This window comes from Protopterus annectens, chromosome 2.part1, assembly GCF_019279795.1.
Source record: "Protopterus annectens isolate FY-2018-M chromosome 2.part1, PAN1.0, whole genome shotgun sequence".
Taxonomy (NCBI): domain Eukaryota; kingdom Metazoa; phylum Chordata; order Ceratodontiformes; family Protopteridae; genus Protopterus; species Protopterus annectens.
In genome coordinates this window covers 938,093,214-938,114,075 of record NC_056729.1, presented here as the reverse complement: position 1 = coordinate 938,114,075, position 20,862 = coordinate 938,093,214, and the positions used below count along the sequence as shown (strand labels likewise).

At 39.6% G+C, this 20,862-nt stretch overlaps 1 protein-coding gene across 5 annotated transcripts in view; it reads left to right on the top strand.

Annotated features, from left to right (window-relative positions):
• The window catches only part of PALLD (palladin, cytoskeletal associated protein), a 2,901,248-nt gene that overhangs the window by 2,845,368 nt on the left and 35,018 nt on the right, over positions 1–20,862 (top strand). For all 5 annotated transcript variants that reach the window (XM_044062575.1, XM_044062576.1, XM_044062578.1 and 2 more), the window contains one exon: positions 12,289–12,454. In XM_044062575.1, the coding sequence (XP_043918510.1) occupies positions 12,289–12,454 (166 nt within the window). The remainder of the gene's footprint in view (positions 1–12,288; positions 12,455–20,862) is intronic.

Here is a 20,862-nt window from a genome sequence, read left to right as displayed (position 1 = left end):
TTACTTGGTTTACAATGAGATTGCGCTGTTTATTGATGCAGCCATGGCTGTCATTTATGGAATTTGTATATGTCTGTTTGTGTTTTATTTACTTATATGCAACTTAGAATGAAGCCAGTTCCTTCTTTTAAACCACGTTTAAAATAATAATAATGTTGCAGTATACTAAATAAAGACCCCTTAAGTTTTATAAAGAAATGAACATCTATTTCATCTAATGTATTTGGTTCATTAATAATGGAAAATATATGATTTGCTTTAACAAATTTAGCAAGACTGTCAAAATACAATTAGATTAAGAAATGTAAAATAAAAAAAGTAATTATCTTCTGCAAATATAAGGATGTATTTACTTTTATTATTCCTTTGTCTCAAAGGAGTATAAAAGTATGTTTAATGCACTTAAACTAAGCTAACCCACAAATGAATGTAAAAAAATATATATAAAAAATCATATTATTTTATAAGTGGAATAACATCCTAGGTTGTACGTTGAAATGAAAAGTTATGCACCACCATAAGAATAGGTCTGAATGGTCATTGTCTGTCTTCTTCAATATCATTAGAACTTAGACCACAGGTGTTAGATTGGCTTTTGAAACTTTTCTAGGAAGTAACTTCTCTCTTTACTCATAATGCTGACTCTTCAGATGTCCAGAGTGCCTCTTGCAAACAATGTGCAAAGGAACACTGGTCACACTCACATATATTAACCACAGCTACAACAGAGTTCCTCCTAGATGAAATATATTTCCATCCCAGGGAGTGGATGGAGTAGAGCAAGACACAGACAGACACAATACCCTCAGAGGAGAGGTGGCATTGTGGTGGTCCTTTTTGGGGCAGGTTTTTGGCTCACCAAGTCACTACTTAGTAGCAGCCTTCATTAGCAAGTGTGCTGGAGTTTGCTGTCTCAGTGGAAGTCATGATGGATCACTAGTAGTGATGCATGTAACTAGTCTTCATGCCTGGAGTGTTGGGTAAGCCATACAAATGCCTTCATTCCCAGGATGCTGGACACAAGCACGCCTCATGGTGTATGTATGATGGCTCCTCCAGATGTTCCTTGCCACACCATAATGAACTGGGGTAAGTCCCCTAGTACAAACTGAATGAATGTATGAATGAATGAATGAATTAGTGAATGAATGAATGAATGTATGAATGAATGAATGAATGAATGAATGAATGTATGAATGAATGAATGAACGAATGAATGTATGAATGAATGAATGAATGAATGAATGAATGAATGAATGAATGAGCAGCGTCTGACTAGGGCAGCTTGATGGCTGGAAGACATAAGGGCAAAAAGCCCCTAAAAAGTACAACTATTTTCTATTTGTCTTGATCTAGTCCATCTTCTTTATCCTCTACACCATCAGGACAGAGTCCTAAGCTTGTCCCAACCCCTCAGGCATTGTTGATAAGCTCAAGAGGTTAGGTGCAAACCCTTATGTTATCCAATGGATATCCAACTGGCTCACAAGATCCAGGAAGATAGAAATGAGAAAGCCACCTCAACAAAGATGTCAGTCACAAGTAGAGTCCATCAGAGATTGGTCCCAGGACAACTTCTTTTTAGCATTTACTTCTGTAAAGTCAAGGCCAATGTCAAGGGCCTCTGGATGACCAAATTTGTAGACAATTGCAAGTTAGGAGTAGTCATAGAATTCCCCCACCGACAGTAATGTTCTCCAGGAAGTGCTGATGAAGATAAATAACTTGTGTCAGAGCTATAGACTAAAACTAAATGCAAATAAATACATAATCATATCCTTCAGAAAGTCATCCACCCCTGTTAACCATCATATTGATGGTACACCCCTAAGAGTCAACCCAGTAGTCAGGCACACAGGGACACACATAGACAGTAATCTAGCCTTTGACCATCATGTGTCTACAGCAGTGAGGAAATCATTCTATGTTGTGCTACTTACAAAGAAAGTTATGGCATCTAGGTTGAAGGAGGTCAAAGGAGGTCATTGTTCCACTGTATTCAGCATTCATCAGACCTGTCATAGAGTACAATACCCCCTTTGGTATGTACATCCAACAATTGCCGTGTCCACAAAGGTTTCTTCCTAAAAGAATTTGGGGCATAAGTAGCATGTCATGCACAGACCACTCCAAAGCCCTATCCCTGTATTGTGTCTCCTTGAAGGGAGATCTGTCTTCCTCATCCCATTCAATGATTCAATCCCATTCTACATTTATGTATTTTCCACATTTCTTGCCTTCTCATCTGATCCTTCACCCTATATTCTTCCCTTTGTTTTTTTTTTTGGCTCATTCAGTTGCTGCCTGATTTTTAACTACTTCTGGTTTGACTTCCATTCCTGCTTGATGCTGATATGCTTCTGCAAACCTAAGCAGGGAAGTCATCTTAGATTTATTCTCCCCATGTTTCAAAACTTTCACTATGTTTGGGTCTTGTGAGGTCAGCAGATATCTTAGATGTATTCTCCCCATGTTTCAAAACTTTCACTATGTTTGGGTCTTGTGAGGTCAGCAGATATGTGTGCAGTCCTATGATTGCAGATCTATACATGTAATCAGTTTTGAGGAGGCCCATCCCTCCTTCAGAATGGGGAATATATAGTCTTGATGTATACTACTGATTTTTATACATCGTTTGAATGAGCATGAAGCATCCTTCATGATGTTCATCGTGCATACAGCTGCAGTAATCACAGAAGGGTTCTCTGCCATCAGGCGGGTACTCGGTCGGCCAAATTCCAAAGTCTAGGTCCGGCGTCGGTTGTTGTCACTTTCTTTCCTGACGTCAGTGAGGCAGGGGTATATAAGACACAGCCAACGCCATTTTCTTCAGTCTTTTTTGCCGCGCGGTGCCCGAAGCAGAAGCAGTTCGCAAGTGCCGGTTGGCCAGCTCCTGAATTTACGAAAAATTGGAAACCGAAGTCTTCATTAAAGCTAAGTACCCCGTTGGGGAAACTTTTCTTGCCTCAGACCGATGTCAGAAAAAGTTAACAATTGTATTTCTTGTGGGAAGCAAATACCGCATAAGGATTTCCATTCCCTCTGCATACCTTGTTTAGGCCCAGACCACGACGTCTCGGGCTGTCGCTTTTGCGCTACTTTCAATAAACGCACTATTAAGCGTCGGGCGGAGTTCACTCAACACTTTTTTGGTAAAGCCTTTGATTATAAAATGTCATTGGAGACTCCGACTACCGTTTTGTCCAAAAAACGCAAGGACAAGGACCGACACTCGAGGTCCGCGGTCCCCACCGACACCACGCCAAAACCGGCTACACGTGGTCCGGTTCTCAGCGAGACGCCTATGCAGTCCCTGACTACCGACGACACTTCTTTGGCGGTGTCTTCTGTAACCGAGACCGCAGGTACTTCGGCCCATACCCAGACTACAACCACCGAAGCCACTGTGAGTGTTGAGCCTCCTAATGTGGACAGGTCCACTTCCACCCATGGTGTCTTTAGACCCTCATCTTCCTTTTCCATTAAGGCCTTTACTAAGTCCAAATCAGCCAGGCATCCCAAGAGGCCTGTTGCACAGGGCCCATCTCCAGGCCCCATGCCTAAAAAGCAGATGCTTAAAATGGCTGAGGATTTAATTACTCTTATCAGGGGTTCCCAACCCCCTCCAGACAAGAGCCCCAGAGTGGAGGAAGATTCTCCCTCTTCTGATCAGGGCTCCATTTTTTCAGAACATTCTGATATAGAGGAACACTCTTACTCCCCTTTTGAAGATTCTGATGCAGAGCAGTCCATTCCTTCTGTATCTCCTCCTGAGGATTTTTCTTTTGGGGAAACCTTGCACACCTTGAGGGAACACTTCCATTGGGAAGGCCAAGACTTTTCTGATTCCAAGAAAAGACTTAGGGAATTTCTTTTGTTACCTCAACACAGACCTCTGGCAATACCGCCTGTCTTGGACATACTTGATGTTTATTCGGAGGCTTGCCTTAATCCGGATTCCCTGCCTCCTGCCCCAGTCAAGCCTGATAGGTACTACAGAGTTCCTAACTCTCACCAATTTCTTTACAAAAGCCATAATGCTGACCCTGAAACCATTTCTCAAGGCTCCAAGGGAATGAAGGCCTCTACTACCAAGAATCCACTACCTTCCGAAAGAGAGTCAAGATCCTTAGAAAGGTGGGGAAAAAAGGTATATACCTCGGCCACCCTAGCCATGAGGGCCTTAAATTGTCAGTTTCATATGCTTAAATATCAGCAGTTTCTGTTATCACAATTAAGAAATAAAATTTCTCAACCTGAACAACCAGATTTGAAGGAGTTGCAGGATATGATGCATAGTGCAGAACAAGTGGGGAAACACACCTTACAATGTGGCTATGATGCCCTAGAGGCCTCAAGTAGAGCTGCTGTTACAGGATCAGTCATTCGTAGACATGCCTGGCTTAGGGAACAAATCTTGCCTGATCATGTGAAAGCTAAACTTCTAGATGCTCCTTTACAAAAGGATGTGCTATTTGGTACCAATGCTGAGGAGATATTACGGAAAATGGAAGAAAAAGCCAAATCTATGCAAACTGTCAAAGCTTTTCTACAGGTTCAACCACCACGTTTTAGCAGAAATTGGCCTTCTAAAAACTGGTCCTTTCCAGCCACGGACAAGCCCCAAAGAGGTAGATACAGGCGCACAAGGGGCAGAGGACAATCACAAGGATCATATAGAGGCAGAAAATGGCAATCTCCAGCAGCAAGAGGTGGCGAAGACAGTGCACAACAATACAGGAAACAAACCCAATGACTTCCTCCTTTCCATGCCAAGCAAGTCTCAGCTGGCAGCACCCTTGGGAGGAAAGCTGGCATTATTTACAAGAAATTGGCATATTGTCACAACAGACAAATGGATCCTGGATGTTATAAACAGAGGCTACAGATTTCATTTTCACACTCTTCCAAAAATGAGAGGCATGCCAAACCTGCCACACAATCAAAGGGCAGAGGCACAACTACAAATTTCAAAGCTCATAGACATGAAAGCTATTCAAGAGGTACCTACTCACGAACAAGGTCAAGGTTTTTATTCCAGGCTATTTCTGGTACCAAGGAAAGGAACCGACTGGAGACCCATTTTGGACTTATCCATCCTAAACACATTCTTACTGCACCAAAATTCAAGATGCTCACATTACAGCAGCTTCTTCCCATGCTGGGCAAGGAGTTTTGGCTGGTAACATTGGACCTCAAGGAGGCATACCTGCATGTCCCAATCAGACAAAGCTGCAGAAGATACCTCAGATTTCTTGCAGGTTCAATCCACTATCAATTCTCTGCATTGCCCTTTGGCTTATCTACTGCGCCCAGAGTATTCACGAAATGCCTGGCATCAGTAATTGCCTACTGCAGACTTCAAGGGATACAAATTTACCCTTATTTGGACGACTGCCTGATCCAAGCGGACAGCAAGCACATACTTCTGGAACATCTGGCTTATGTAACACGGTTACTGCAGTCTCTTACACAATCAACAAAGAGAAATCCAGGCTAACACCATCTCAGAAAATAACTTTCCTGGGTGCCATCTTGGACACAAACACCCAGATGGCCTATCGTACACCAGAAAAACAGGGGCAACTAACTCAGTACTTCAAAATGCTAGCAAAAAGTACCAGGCTTACTGCAAGGAAAATCCTGCAGGCTCTGGGCTTCATGGCATCTTGCATTCTTTTAATCCCATGTGCAAAGTTGCATATGAGGAAACTTCAATGGTACCTAAAAAACCTATGGTCTCAACACAGCCACAATTTGGAAACAATAATACCAATAATTCCATGTTTGCAACAGGAATTTCTATGGTGGGCCCAAGCATGTCAAACAAACACAGGTCTCCCATTCTGCAAGCCTCAAGCAAATCAAGTCATCACAACAGACGCCTCAGATTACGCCTGGGGGGCGCACATGACAGACAGGTGCATTCAGGGCAAATGGTCCCAAAAGGAAAAGCACCTTCACATCAATCAAAAAGAAATGCTAGCAGTGATAAATGCAATTACAGCTTTCAAGGACCTCCTGCATCCAGGACAATTATTGATAAGAACAGACAACACCACAGTAATGTGGTACATAAACAAACAAGGAGGAACACATTCATTCCCCCTGTGCAGACTAGCCATGACACTTTGGAACTTGGCTCTGGAATGGCAAATCGAACTTCAAGCACAGTACTTGCCAGGTTTGGAAAACACGCTGGCAGACAATCTAAGCAGAAATATGACAGATCCACACGAATGGAAGTTGCATCCTCAAGTGTTTACAAAGATAATCCAAGCGTGGGGGAGGCCAGACATAGAAGGCCTGGAGAGTGGACGCCCTTTCATTCAGTTGGACAGCATGGACAGTTTACGCTTTCCCACCTCTGCCTCTTCTGCCCAAGGTGCTATTGAAAGCAAGAGCAGACAGACCGAAGATGATACTGATTGCTCCAGACTGGCCAAGGCAACACTGGTACCCACTCCTGAGGAGCCTAACACATACTCCTCCCTGGTCCCTACCTCTAATGCCTCTTCTGCTGACTCAGCACAGCTACAAAACTCTTCACAGTCAGCTGAAAACACTCAATCTCGCTGCATGGAAAATTCCTTAACACCACAACATACCCTACTCTCCAAAGAGGTGCAGGATGTCATTTTGGAGGCCAGAAGGCCATCTACTAGAAAGGCTTACTCTGCAAAATGGAAACGGTTTTGCTCTTGGAATGAGAAAAAAGGCCAGGACCCTAGAAAACTGAATTTGCCTCAGGTATTACAGTATCTAGCTGAGCTGCTGAACAGTGGACTTTCATTTTCCTCCATAAAAATCCATGCCTCAGCCATTTCTGCAGAATTCAACACGGATCCACCCTTATTCTCTCACCCACTCTTAAGACAGTTCCTCAGAGGGGCTAAGAATATAAGACCACCAAGGAAACAACGAATACCAGCCTGGGATCTTAATTACATTCTAGAAAAGTTAACATTGCCTCCCTTTGAACCAGCTGCCTCAACAGATTTGCAATATTTGTCCTGGAAAACAGCTTTCCTTCTGGCCATTACCTCAGCTCGTAGGGTTTCGGAACTACAAGCCCTCATGGCTGTGCAACCCTTTCTCATCTTCCATCAGGACAGGGTTTCCCTTCGAACCAACCCGTCATTTATGCCTAAAGTGGTATCCAGGGTAGCTTTAAATCAAGCCATACACTTACCTACCTTTTACCCCAATCCTCAAAACAAAGGGGAAAGGCTGCTACACTCCTTAGACATCCATAGACAGCTACGTTATTATTTGGACAGAACAAAGCCCTTCAGGAAATCAGAACAACTTTTTGTGTCCTATGCTGTAGGAGCTCAAGGGAAGCCAGTTACCAAACAGACAATTTCAAAATGGATAGGCCACTGCATACGGTTTTGTTACTCCTATCATGGAAAATCTGTCCCTACAGGCATCAGATCCCACTCCACCAGGGCCACAGCTACCTCTACAGCCTTCCTCAGAGGAGTTCCTACCAAAGATATTTTGGAGGCAGCCACTTGGAGTTCTGTGCATACCTTCACAAAACACTACCACCCGCCTTTATATTCCAAAACTAGAGCAGGCTTTGCCACTGCTGTGTTGCAGGGCATTCTGGCTCATCCCAGTTCCACCTAGTGCCTACCACCCTGTGCGTAGCTTTGGGATTCTACCCATCTGTGATTACTGCAGCTGTATGCACGATGAACATAGTACAGTTTTGTACCTACCATAAATGTAGATGTTCGAGTGCTAATAAAGCTGCAGTACAGTTTTCCCTCCCTCCTTCCCCTCTTGGTAAAGGCCTAGGGTCTAACCCCTCTTCATACAACCTGATTGGGTTATCCTTCTATGGTATATTTGCTTGCAACTACTGATTTTTGATTATATTGCATTGCATGTATATAAATATATTTTATATATATATATTGCCTTCCTTCTGGGGGCACCTGACATCTGGGGCAAGAAAGACTGAAGAAAATGGCATCGGCTGTGTCTTATATACCCCTGCCTCACTGACGTCAGGAAAGAAAGCGACAACAACCGACGCCGGACCTAGACTTTGGAATTCGGCCGACCGAGGACCCGCCTGACGGCAGAGAACCTTTCTGTGATTACTGCAGCTGTATTAGCACTCGAACATCTACATTTATGGTAGGTACAAAACTGTACTTTTCCTATCCAACCTATCCAGCACCTTTTAGGGTCAGTAAATCACTCCAAAACTCTAAGATAGGACAGGAAGAGCAAATCGGTTTATAGCTTGGACTTTGTTCCTAGATGTCAATGCTATTTTCAGTATTAATTTAAGTCTTCTAAAGTATTCTTTACTAAGTTTTATTCACGTGTTCATGTCTTACTGTGGATCTTTCATCAATTTCCAAGTATTTATACACTCCCTCTTGCTCTAGTTCTTTTATATCACATTTCTGTCCCAAACTGATGTTTTCTTGGTGTTGCAACTTTCTTGTTTTAAAGGTTGTTTTTGTACATTTATCAAGACTAAATGACAAGAGCCTTTCTTATATCATCTGAAAAAGTTTTGACTGCTTGCAGTTGTGCCTTCAGTTCCTCATCTGATGAACTATACAGTTTTAAATCATCCACAAACAGAAGATGAGAAGTCTTTATACCTTGAAGTTTTCTGGGAGCCAAATTATAGCTGTCACCTAATCTGTTAAGTAGACAACTTAATGGGTTAAGAGTAAGGCAAAATAGCAGTGGTGACAGAGAATCACCCTGGAATACCCCCTTTGAATTTTTTTCCGTGGAATAATAATTTGTCCTTTATCATGTCTTAACTGCAGAGTGGTTTGCCACTGTTTCATGATCCCTGTAATATAATCGGTCAGTGTAGGGTGTATCTTATACATTTTAAGCACTGTTTTATTCATGAATGTGGGATACTGTCAAATGCTTTTTTGTAGTATATCCATGCCAAACTTAGATTCGGCCCCTTTTTACAGTTCTCCATTATGACCTGATTTAATAACAAATGATCCTTTTTTCCATACTACCTTCTTTTAGTACCATTTTGTTCTATTGCCATCATTGAGTTTTCTTCTAGGTGACTATAAACTCTGTCAGCATCAATTCCAGTGTATAGTTTATATGCCATCAGAAGGCAAGTTATTGGTCTGTAGTTTTTGGGATAACTTGCAGGTTCACTCTTAAGTAGGAGTATTGTTTTCCTGTTGTTAACCAGGTTGGTGTCTGTTTTGGGTGTGCATACAAGTAGTTCTTACTCTTGGCTAAATCTTCATGTAAAGCAGTTAATACTTTCAGCCAGAAGTTAGGTAATGCATCTAGGCTTGAGGTTTTCCAATTAGGAGCCTTTTTTAACTTTGTTTCAGTCTCTCTGGTTATTTTATCCCATTTCATATCATGTACATTTGAACTTCTTATTCTTTCTTTTACTTCTTGTACTTTCCATTTAACATCTTTATTATGTTCCACAGGGTCTTCCTAGATATTTCTCCAAAATGTATCTATTTCTTCTTTTTTTGTTGGTGTTTCAATTCCTTTTGCTTTGTTTCCCAATTCTCTATAAAACTTTTCTGGGTCACCAATAAATTGCTTATTTTGCACTTTTCCTTTATATTTATCTGCATATCTTCTAACTTTTTCTGCCTGTGCTAATATTTTTAGTTTATTATTTGTGATAGTGCACAATAGATCCTGATCTGTTCTGATACTGTGTATTGCTAATATCACATCTATCTTTCTGAGTATTTTTGTTGATCTGTTCCCTCTTCTATACTCTTCTAACAGTGACACTTCTTGTCTTAATTGCTTTATAGTTTTCTCTATTCGATACTTCCATGATGGTATTTGATGTTCCCCCTTCCTTTCGCTTACTGACCTGTGTTTTTGTGATAAAACTTTATCCGTTATTAATTTAGCTGCACAGTAATATATCCTATTTACTTCTATTATATTGCATGAATCTCTATGAACAGTCCTAATTACTGAGTTCATTTGTTTTATCAAATTTTTAACATTCTGGGTTTTATTGACTTTCTGTAGTCTGTTTCTGTAATCGATTTTAATATGTCTGTCCATCTCTATTAAATCAAGTAATTCTTCTCTTAGATCATTTTCTTCTAAACTGAGGGCACATTCTTTGTTCTCCATTTCCTGTGGATATTCTATAGAAAGCTCCAGAGCATCTTCCTGTGTCATATTCTCTTCAGTGTCAACCTGTGTCTTCCATTGCTCTTTCATATGGGAATTCACTGGCCTATTACTCCACAACATTGACTGTGTCAGAGTTGTCACAGTTTCCTGTTCCTTCCCATCTGTGCAACTCCATCTGAACTTTTGTATTGGTTTTCTATGGAAGGCTACAAAGTATTTTAATATGGCAACTGACCATATGTTTCCCTCTCCGCTGGTTTCTCCTTAAGTTGGGAATTGCTGCAATGTTATCAAAGTTAGATTTTCCTACACTAAATCCTTCAATTCACAGGTAAATCTAAACCTTATTTTCTATTTCTTTAACTTCTCCGTTACTAATCCTCTTTTCTACTTCTCCTCTTTGTTTTCTTATTTTTTGAATTGTAAAATTGTCCATATCTGGATGCATTTGCCTATATTTCTCTTCAAATATCTTTGGTGCTGCTCTTTTTGTATTGATTATAGCAAAACAGCTGAAATGTAGTGATCCCTCTATGCCTACATGATGTCACAGATGATATGAGAAATATAATAATAAATTAATAGGATATTTCAAGTCAAACTGGCGTGCAGAAAAATTATAGAAAAATAAAGCCGTCCGGCAGAAACTACTGAAAGCGCTACTTACATTTTGTTTTGTTTGTATGTGACACCCTTGGGTAAGGGTATAGCCAGCCATACTTCATATATTCAATTATATACATTTTATTTATTTTTATTTATTCTATTTACTTTGGCTTTGTTTAACAGGAATGTCCAACTGGACAACATGCCCCTTTCCAGTGGAAGCCTAGAGAAAGAAAAGATCCATACATTACATGTTTAACAAATAGTACAATACAGAAATGTACAGCAATTGTAAAATAAAAATGTTTAACGATTAAAAAATGTGCATGCTGATTGAACAATCCAATCAGCGTTCTCACTGTAAATCAAGCATGTACCATATTAAAGAAGTCCATCTGCTAAAGTCTTCTTCCATGACCGGACTTTCTATTGGAATATGCCCCACAAGTAGAGAGATAATAGAGTTTACCAGGCACAAGGAAAAATTTATCTCAAAGTCAAAAATGTCCTGCAAAGTCACATACCCCCACCACACACACACACACAAACTTGAGTTAATCCTGCCTTAGAAATAAAGTAACACATACAAAATGCACAGAAACAGGTGCACCCCCACTTCCACCCCCCACACATTAATCATGCCATGCAAAACCATCTAGTTACTTCTCTTGCTCTTACTCAAGAAGGTGCATGTGGAATGGACAATCGATGCTGTAAAAAGAAGGACTCCCACAAGGAAGACAAAAACTCATTTGTTTGACAGCACTAAGCAGATACACTCAAAGATCACTTGCACAGTCTCAAAGTTTTCCAGTTTTAACTACCTGTAGCACAAAGAAGTCAATCTTATGTTACATTTTGCTATTTTCTGGCTGCCTGTGTCTATCCACAGAGGCAGATGGCCCATTATATCGTGGCTGTAGCAGTTACTGGATAATAATGTCCCTCAGGGTAAGCATGCAGTGATACCAGCATGTTGCAAGCATGTTACCATGCATGAGGCACTACCATATCTACTGCTTTTGAAATGCAAGTAACACAAATATTAACTCTCCAAGTACCCATTAGGAGGCACTTGCTAGTGGTGCCATCTGGCATCCTTATTTCCACAGTAGTAGAACAGGCCTCTATTCACTCCAACCTCGATCCCTCCCATCCAGGGACAACAGGTCCAGGGTCACTAGTGTAAAAATGGTCCCTGTCAGAGAAGACAAAGACCTTGACTCTGCTCAGACAATGCAGTGATCACAGATGAGGAACTATGCACCACATACCATGATGACCTAGAACCGTAGGCTGCGATATCATCTCGTGTGACTCTTGTAATGCACAGTTAAGTCAAATAATACTCTTAATACCCTGACAAACAACAACCTTAAATAACAATTCACTCTGCTTGCGTGATATAATGCTATGTTTTTATTTTATTTGTATTTCTTATATGTAATAGAGTCATCAGTTGCTACTGTTTTCGAGATACTTTGCTGTATCCAGCTCACAATGATTCATTGCTTGTTTGCGTTAACAGCATATTATTTATTTTCATAGCTAAAGAGGAACTCAAAGCTCCATTTTTTATTGAAAAACTGCAAAACACTGGAGTGGCGGAGGGATACCCAGTGAGACTAGAATGCCGTGTTGTCGGAGTGCCACAGCCTCAAATTTTCTGGAAGAAGGAAAATGAATCATTCACCCAAAATACTGAAAGAATCAGGTAATATCACACCAGGTTTACCTTCAAAGGTATGTTTGAGATCTTCTTGTAAAGGAATGCATTCAATGAATGTACTTTTGCAGTATTGAAAAATATTATTTAATTTAGGCAACATACAGCAATTTGTTATCATAATGTTAAGGCTGCTGCTTGTAATGACAGTGTTACGGGTTTGTGAATGAGCTTTCACATGAGGAGTGATCCATGGAGAAATGATGACTCAAGCACCCATATTGTGCTGCCCTCTTTTAAGGAGTTCTTGTACTGTGCTATGGGGAAGTAGCATGCAAAAGGAATTTGGGAAGACTGGAGTAATGTTCACAAGTATAGCACCTTATCAGGGTTCTCTACCTTTTGTCTGATGTTCTTCTGAATAAATTTCCTTTGAAATCAAATGTTTCAAAAATTGTAGTTGAATAAATGCTATTTTTGCGAGGGAGCATGGCCACATGCACAGCCCAGTGCACCCCCTCTACTTAATATATAGTTATACTAGTTATATAAGGACAGGGCAGGTGTGTACTGCTGAGGTGAGACATTTCCCTGTGCAGAGGCCTCTTTTGCCACATGATAGATTGGCCAGAATCTATGATTCAAACTTGTTTTAATCAGTTTTTCTCCTTCCACTTATACTCAGTGAAATTAAATACGGGAGTGGGAGGTTAGCATAATGGTTAAGATGTTTACCTTACAGACAGAAGGTGCAGGGTTTGATTCTCATGTGAGGCAACTGACCAGTCCTAAAATGGCCCACAGGGGCCATTAGCCTAGAGCTAGTCTATAAACTTATGAACAATATAGAGCACAAATAGGGGGAAAACTCTGGACAGTTATCCTGCCCACTGATGAAGAGTAATAACAGCAAAATAGAACGGGACTCCACTATTCATATGAAATGACCAAAAAACAAGTAAACATTGTGAAAAGAAGTGAGGAGGGCTGTGAGTATTAGATTTTTAAGGCAGATCCATTACCAGTATAACGTAGACTGTCACTCAGTGAGACCTGCCTCAGAAGCTCTTTATACAGTTCCTGAGCACATTGTCAATTCTTGTGACCTTCATTTTGTAAAGGGCATTGGGAGGATGGAGGCACTGCAGCAGAGGTCAGCTAACATGCAGCCCATCAGAGGTAAGTTAAGTTGGTCTGCCATCTGGACAGAAAGCTATGTGAACAGAGAAGTTAAAGGTGTCTGATGAGTTACATCTTTGTGGAGATAAACACATCACCATATGTTATAGAGATCATGAAAGAAGTTCATAAAGTTGAGAGCACCATGTAGACAATCAGGACTGACTTAAGTTCAGAAATTTCAAAAAGTTTTCATCGGATATAGCAGAAAGAATGTAAAGTGATTCTCCTCAGATGAATTTTGTTTGGGTGGGTGGCAAGTGGTTATGGTGTATTCACAAACTGCTCTGCATTCGGAATGATTTAAAATATACATAGTGAATAAATGGGGAAGTGAATAAATGGGGAGAGGCGCATGAAAGGAGCAGGAAGAGCAAGACATGATTGGCTGATAAGGCCAGCAATGCATTGATTCACTGACACATTCCTTACAGACAATTCTGACAGCGCCAGGAACCAGTTCACCCCGAGCCATTCTCCTCATAATTATGATGGTCTTTTCCCCAAGTAGGCAGCTTAATCAGCTACAAGTAAGGGCAGACCGAGGAGGCCAGCCTCAATAGATGGCAGACTGAGGCTGTCTTCTTCATATGTCTGTCTCCTAAGATGAGAGCTTTGAGAACTGTGGTAGATATGTTATGGTCTAGGTCAGGAAATGTTAACATAAAGTACCAGATAGGTTAGCTGCCTCCAAGAAAAAAAAAAAAAACACAGACGAGAAGAACAAAATACACCCTGTAACTGAAAGTTATTTTTTTGAGATAAGTATAACAAAGCAGTTTATAGAGACAGTTTTCAGTCCTGATGAGTTTTTAGATTCAGAAATGGTGAAAAACTCTAGTAGTGCATGGAACAGAATAAATGAAGTATTGTGAGGGAAAGTAAAAACAGTCTGCATGTTAACTTAGATCTGCAAATCGTGTCATAGGGTGGGGTCATGGGCAGACTGACTTGCCAAAACACGCCTTACATGTTATTATAATGTGTACTTATGTGCTGTCCTTGAGGTGAGTTAGTGGTAGAGACTGAACACTATTTGAATTTGGACGATAGGGACTAATGTGGTATGAAGTCCCACAATATGAATACTTTCACATATCATTCCCTTGAGAATGGCAATCTAGGGGTGAAGAAGGAGAAAAAGATAAAACCATCAGCTGTGTACAGGCTGATAGTCTCTTTGAGCTGAACTTACTTAATGATGTACCATTAGCTGAAGACATTTTGTCAACATGAGGTTCTTCCAGCCATGTGTTAACAACACCCATGACATGAAAATAGTCTTTTTGACAGAAGACTGTTTTCAAATTGTAAAGTGTTTTTTTTTGGGGGGGGGGGCAGAGTCCCCACTCTCCTGTTCATGGAGCTGTGACAGTCATATTCCGCAACAATTTACACATTCAGCTGACAGCCTGATGCACCTTGAGATGGAATGCAAAGCTCCTCTTTTGTACTTTCAGATAGGTTTTGCATATTCAAGGATATGCCATCTCAGTGAAGAATAACAAGAAAGTATAACGCAGAAACGTACTACTGTAGTGTGCAGGTCTGAGCAAAGTATGAAGGATCTAAAACCAAGGGAGGACACTTCCTTATGTGAACCACAAAGAATTTTTTACATGATTGTAGTAGTCCTTACACTGACCAAAGGAAATAGAAACTGAAAAGAAGTATGACCTTAACTTTCAGTAACCATGCCATGAGATTAATAGGATAATTTGTGACTAGTCCATTCTGTCTAGTAATAGACTGGTGAGCAACATTCTGCAGCCGGGCTCTTATTTTGTATTCAAAAAATGTGGGAACATTAGAAGGGACATTCAACAAGGACAGAATGGTGAGGCTTGGTACCTTTATATCTGGGCACTCATTTATTTTGTTTTAAACAAGAGACATCTTTATTAAATTATCACGTATGATATGACCAATTATACACTTATATAAATGAAACAAACCATATTGCCATAATTGTAGTTGCAAACATTATACATCACTTATAATCTACCCAATCTTTGTCAGTCACACATTGCATAGCTCATTCATATCTGGCCTTCTTTTAAAATCATTCCTCCCCATATGTATTGTTCCCACAATTCTGATTTTTTTTCGTGTAATTTGCTCCTACCCTTTTCTAAAGATCCCAATTCCAGTTGTTTTATCTCTGTTACTATATTCACTACTTCTAGTAAAGTTGGTTTAGACTTTGATTTCCATTTTCTAGCAATTGCTTTTTTGGTAATGACCATAATTAGACACAGCAAGGCCTTACTCTGTCTAGGCAATTCTGATTCTGTATCAAAGCTCAAAAAACATAATTTCCTTAGTTGCACCAATTTGCTCACCCAGTATCTCTGACAGAGCCGTCTGCAGGGAATCTTTAAAGTCTGTCGACTCATTACACTCCCAGAAAATATTCTCCAAATTAGCTCTTTCTTCCCCATCACACCTCCCACATTTGATATCTGTCTGATGAAAAATTATTTGGAGTCCAGTTGGGGTATAAAAATACCTATGCAAACACTTCCAAGCAAAAAATCCTAAATCTTCTAGACTTTGTTGTTCATTTGGAAGACAAACATATAACATCCCATTATTTATTTGTAAGTTGCTTATCCAGTCTCTCTTCCCAGTCCTTTCTAATCTCCTCTGATTGATTCTTATAGTTGTCATCCAACCAAAACTGAATATAAAACCTAGGAAAAAAAGTAAAAAAAACACCACGAAGCATGAGAACATGACACTGTGTCATTTTGTGCTATGGAATTGGATTTATTAAAGTCTTTGTGGCATAGTTTGTACGCTTCATTGTATTTTTTTTACTTTTTTCTTGATCTTATAATTATCATGTAATATTTTGTATGCCCTGCTAATTATTCCTTTTTAACGTCAGCTTCTCTTCTAGATTCTACTAAAGTCTAGGGCTGCTGATTAATTGCCACTAATGTGTGTGATTAACATGGAAAAATTAACGGCAGTTAAAGTTTTGTAATGCAATAGCTATGTTCACTATTTAATTCACATGTTGTTAAGTAAATAGCGCAGAGTCAGCTTCACTTGATCACTTCCTGTGTTGTTTCCGGTCTTCCTTTCATGGGTGACAAATAGAAGTTGGTTTAAATGGTTCAAATGGAACAACACTATTCATCTGTGACAAGATCGTGGGGAATTTATGAGAAAGTGACTACTTTTGAGTTGGTTAAAATGGAATCAAAGGTGGAAAAAATGATTTTGAATGGAAAGTCTGTTTTGAAAACCAGTGATACTGTGGTTTGCAAATGTTGCAAGAAAGAGTTTAAATATCATCACAGCAATTCATTGCTGAATTATCACCTGCGAATCAAGCATGTGTTTATTGCTCATGATAAGCCGTCAACATCAGCCACATCATCAACAAAGCTGAACTGGCACATCGCAAGACTACATTAGTTGAACATCAGGAGATGGCAAAACCAATGGATCAAGGGACATACAACAACATTAGTAACACCATTGCAAGATGGATTGCTGAGAATAGTCGACCAGTTAACATTGTCACTGAGGAAGGTCTTCAGGACATTATTCGTTTCAGCAGTAGAAATCTGTCATATACTTTGCCTTTGAGGTCCACCATTAGCAATCAAATTGACACTTTGTATAAGCAAGAAAGAGAAAGAAAATAAGTCAGGTTATGGCAGGAGTTGAATCTGTAGCTTTAATGAGCGACTATTGGTCGTCCATGGTTAATGATAGCTACCTTGGCATTTCTTGTCATTTCATTGACAAAGATTGGGTTTCTCACTTCTTTGCACTCTGCATTAAGCAAACCGAAGAATGACACTATTCAGAAAACTGTGCAGAGCACTTTTCATCAGTGGCGAGATCATGGGGAATTTATAAGAAAGTGACTACGTTTGGCATGGACAATGCATGTAATGTGACAGCTGTTCTAGGAAGTTTTCCATTTCAGAACATGCCCTGTTCAGCACACAGCCTTCAGTTGTCTATAAATAAAGCAGTTGCAGTGTCTGGATTTGACGGTCTCCTAGCTAAATGATGCAAAGTTGTGGGACACTTTAAACACAGTCCTGCAAACAGTGCTGAGTTGAAAGCGCAGCAGGTGCAATTGTCTCAGTGTCAGGAGAAGTTAATTCAGAATGTTCCTACACATTGAGAGCAGTATGTTTCCTGCTCAATAATACTTCCAACCCTCTGCCACCTTGAAGGCAAAATGGTACTATCTAATGTTGACCCTGCTAGCATCATACATTTCAAACAAGCAATTTTGATGGATCCAGAACAATGCAAACTGAACCTCAATCTTTCGTGGTTAAAAATTGCAACTGCACTAGACCCACATTTCAAAAAAATGAAATGCTTGTGAACGGACAAAAGACACAAGGTTTAGCAAGAGCTAGAAGTTCTTGTGGAACATACTGATCAACATGATAACCATCAACTAGAAGAAGAACCATACACAAAGAGAATGCGAATGCATGAATTTTCATCAGACTCTGAAGTTGAGCCACTGATGCCTCTCTCCTCCTCTGAGAACGCAGTTTTTTCGCAATACAGACTTGAAAAACAGATTGACTTGGACTCCAATCCATTGCAATGGTGGAAGCTACACAAGGACAATTACCCAGTCCTGCCTAAGTTAGCCAGAAAATATTTAGCATCCCCAGCCACTACTGTCCCTTGTGAACGCTTTTTTTTCTGTGTCTGGATATGTTGTTAATAAAAAAAGGGACTCCCTTGGACCAACTAATATAAATATACTGGTCTGCTTAAGCAACTGGATGAAAAAATAAAGTTAGTGACAACATTGATGTCTTGTTTTTTATTCACTCTGAGCTTATATCAATGTGCTAGACTAATATGCTTGAAGGAAAAAATGTTGATTAATATGCAGTTAATTTTGATAAAAAATTTTCATCAAGCAATTAATTATGACTAAATTTTTTAATCGAACAGCAGTCCTACTTAAAACTCTACCAGTGCTGGTCTTTCACTTAAGACTCCCCTATTTCTTTCTCTTTGCCTATAATCTGATAGCAATTCTTGATAGGGAAGTCAGCCTCTAGCCTCCAGTCCAAATATATTCTTGGCCTCTTCCCGTTCTATTACCTTTCACTGTCTGATTATTTGCTCCCAATACCTTAGTTCTTTTGCCAGTTTTCTTCAATAAATTTCAGCCCCCCTTTCCTATTTTCTGTATCTCTAATTGCAGTCATCACTATTGTCGGAATCTCCTTTCTTCATTCCCGTATTGGCTTAGTTCTTAGAATACTTTCTGAATATAATATTCTGTATAATTATTGTTATTCTCCTTAAGGATCTGCATCCAAAATCCCAGTCTCTCCTTGTTCCTTGAGCTTTCCTTCCTATTTCATCATCATCCCTTTGCACTTTTAATTGTAGGTTTCTGCTTTTGCTATGTACAGGAGCCTTAACTGTGTAGCTCTGAAATACCTCTTCAAATTGGGTAATCCCAAACTGCCTTGTTCAATCGGAAGAATCAACTTATCCCACTTGACTTTTACCATCTTCCCTTCCCAGATAAAATGGTTCAGCTCTGTATTAATTGCTGTCCACAGCTTCTCCTCTGGTTGATAAAAATATGTCTGGCCTGCGTATAAAACTAAAGGGATTAAAAACATTTGAATTGCTTACATCTCGCTATCAATATCAGTATAACAGAGCTTCCAGTTTTTCAGTTTTTGTATTATCTTATGTTTAGACTCTTCTCACATATCCTTAGTTGCCACACCAGAATCCTATTTAATCCATACTCCTAAGTACTTCATTTTATCATGTCCCCATAAATGTCGATATTGCTGAACCAATTTGTGTATGGGTACATAATTTACAGCTATTGCCTTTGTTTTAGCTTCATTAATTTTGTATCCTGAAAAGATTTGAAACTGCCTCAAAATGCTGCACAGCACTGAAATATCCTTTTGTGGGCCCCCATTTCTATACCTTTTGTGAGTTCATGAGCTGCAGAGATTTTTTTCATCTGCCCCAGTACAGGGAAGAAATGTAACAGTAAGGTGGCTGGGAACTGTAACAGTGAAAAGATTGTTTACAGACTCCGCTGCTCCAAGTGTCAAGTTTTTTACATATGAAAGATTATTTCTAAGTTTAAAGGGAGGATAGCCCAACACACATCTGAAATCAGAAATAGGCTAAGCAAGAATCATAGGTTCATAGGTTCATAGGTAGGTACTAGGCTATCGGCCCTGGGGCCTATACAAGCCCAGCCAAAAAGGTACCCTGACTTTTGCCACTCAATCCTCTTGCAAAGCACAGCATTGAATCACAAGGTCATTCTTTTTTCAAATTTCACATTTTGGATATACTTGGAATGGGTCCACTCAAGGGAAACTGTAATGCCAATGTTGAAATGAAGGTGCTGGAATGGCAAATTCATCTTAACACTACAAACCCCCTGGACTCAATTCTCCTTGTTCAATTAAATGCATTCTTCAGCTTAGGAAATGGGACCACAAATTATTTTATTACTAGTTTAACATGACTTATTTGCTCCTTTCTTCACATTTCTTGGACATTTTTTATGCCTGTATTTTTGATGGTTTCTGCTTGTTTTCTGTTCTGTTATAACATATATATATATATATATATATATATATATATATATATATATATATATATATATATATATATATATGCATAGTCGTGAATTTTTCCACACATTATATTGATTGTTTTTTCCCTGTTTTTAGTGCATGATTGTTTTTATGGTTGCTCAGTTTAACAGTGATCTGATGAAACCTATGGGTGAAGGCGCTTTTCCTTTTTGTTTGTTTTTAATACACTTATAATTGTAGTTTTTATTTTGATTGTATTTTTATCTGTGATGTTTCTTTATATAGCATCTTTTCCAAGGTTACTGTAGTGGGTGCTGTTTTCCTGATTCATGTGCCTGTTGTCACACATCCATGTACACACCCACCCATTCACACACACACACGCGCGCACACACACATACACACACACACACACACACACACACACACACACACACACACACACACACACACACACACACACACACACACACACACCCTTCTTCACTTCACCTGTCTATTTTTTTTTTGTTTCTTTATAGTTTTTTTAATTTATCACTTCTTTTGGAGGATCTTGTTGTCTTCTTGGTGTTAAATAGCCTTTAGTGGAGGGAGTTTTATGATACCTTGTCCCAGTCCAGAGACAGACTAGTAGTTAATTACCAGGTCTGCATTTCAGTTTATTTGGACTTTGTTTCAGTAGTAGAAAAT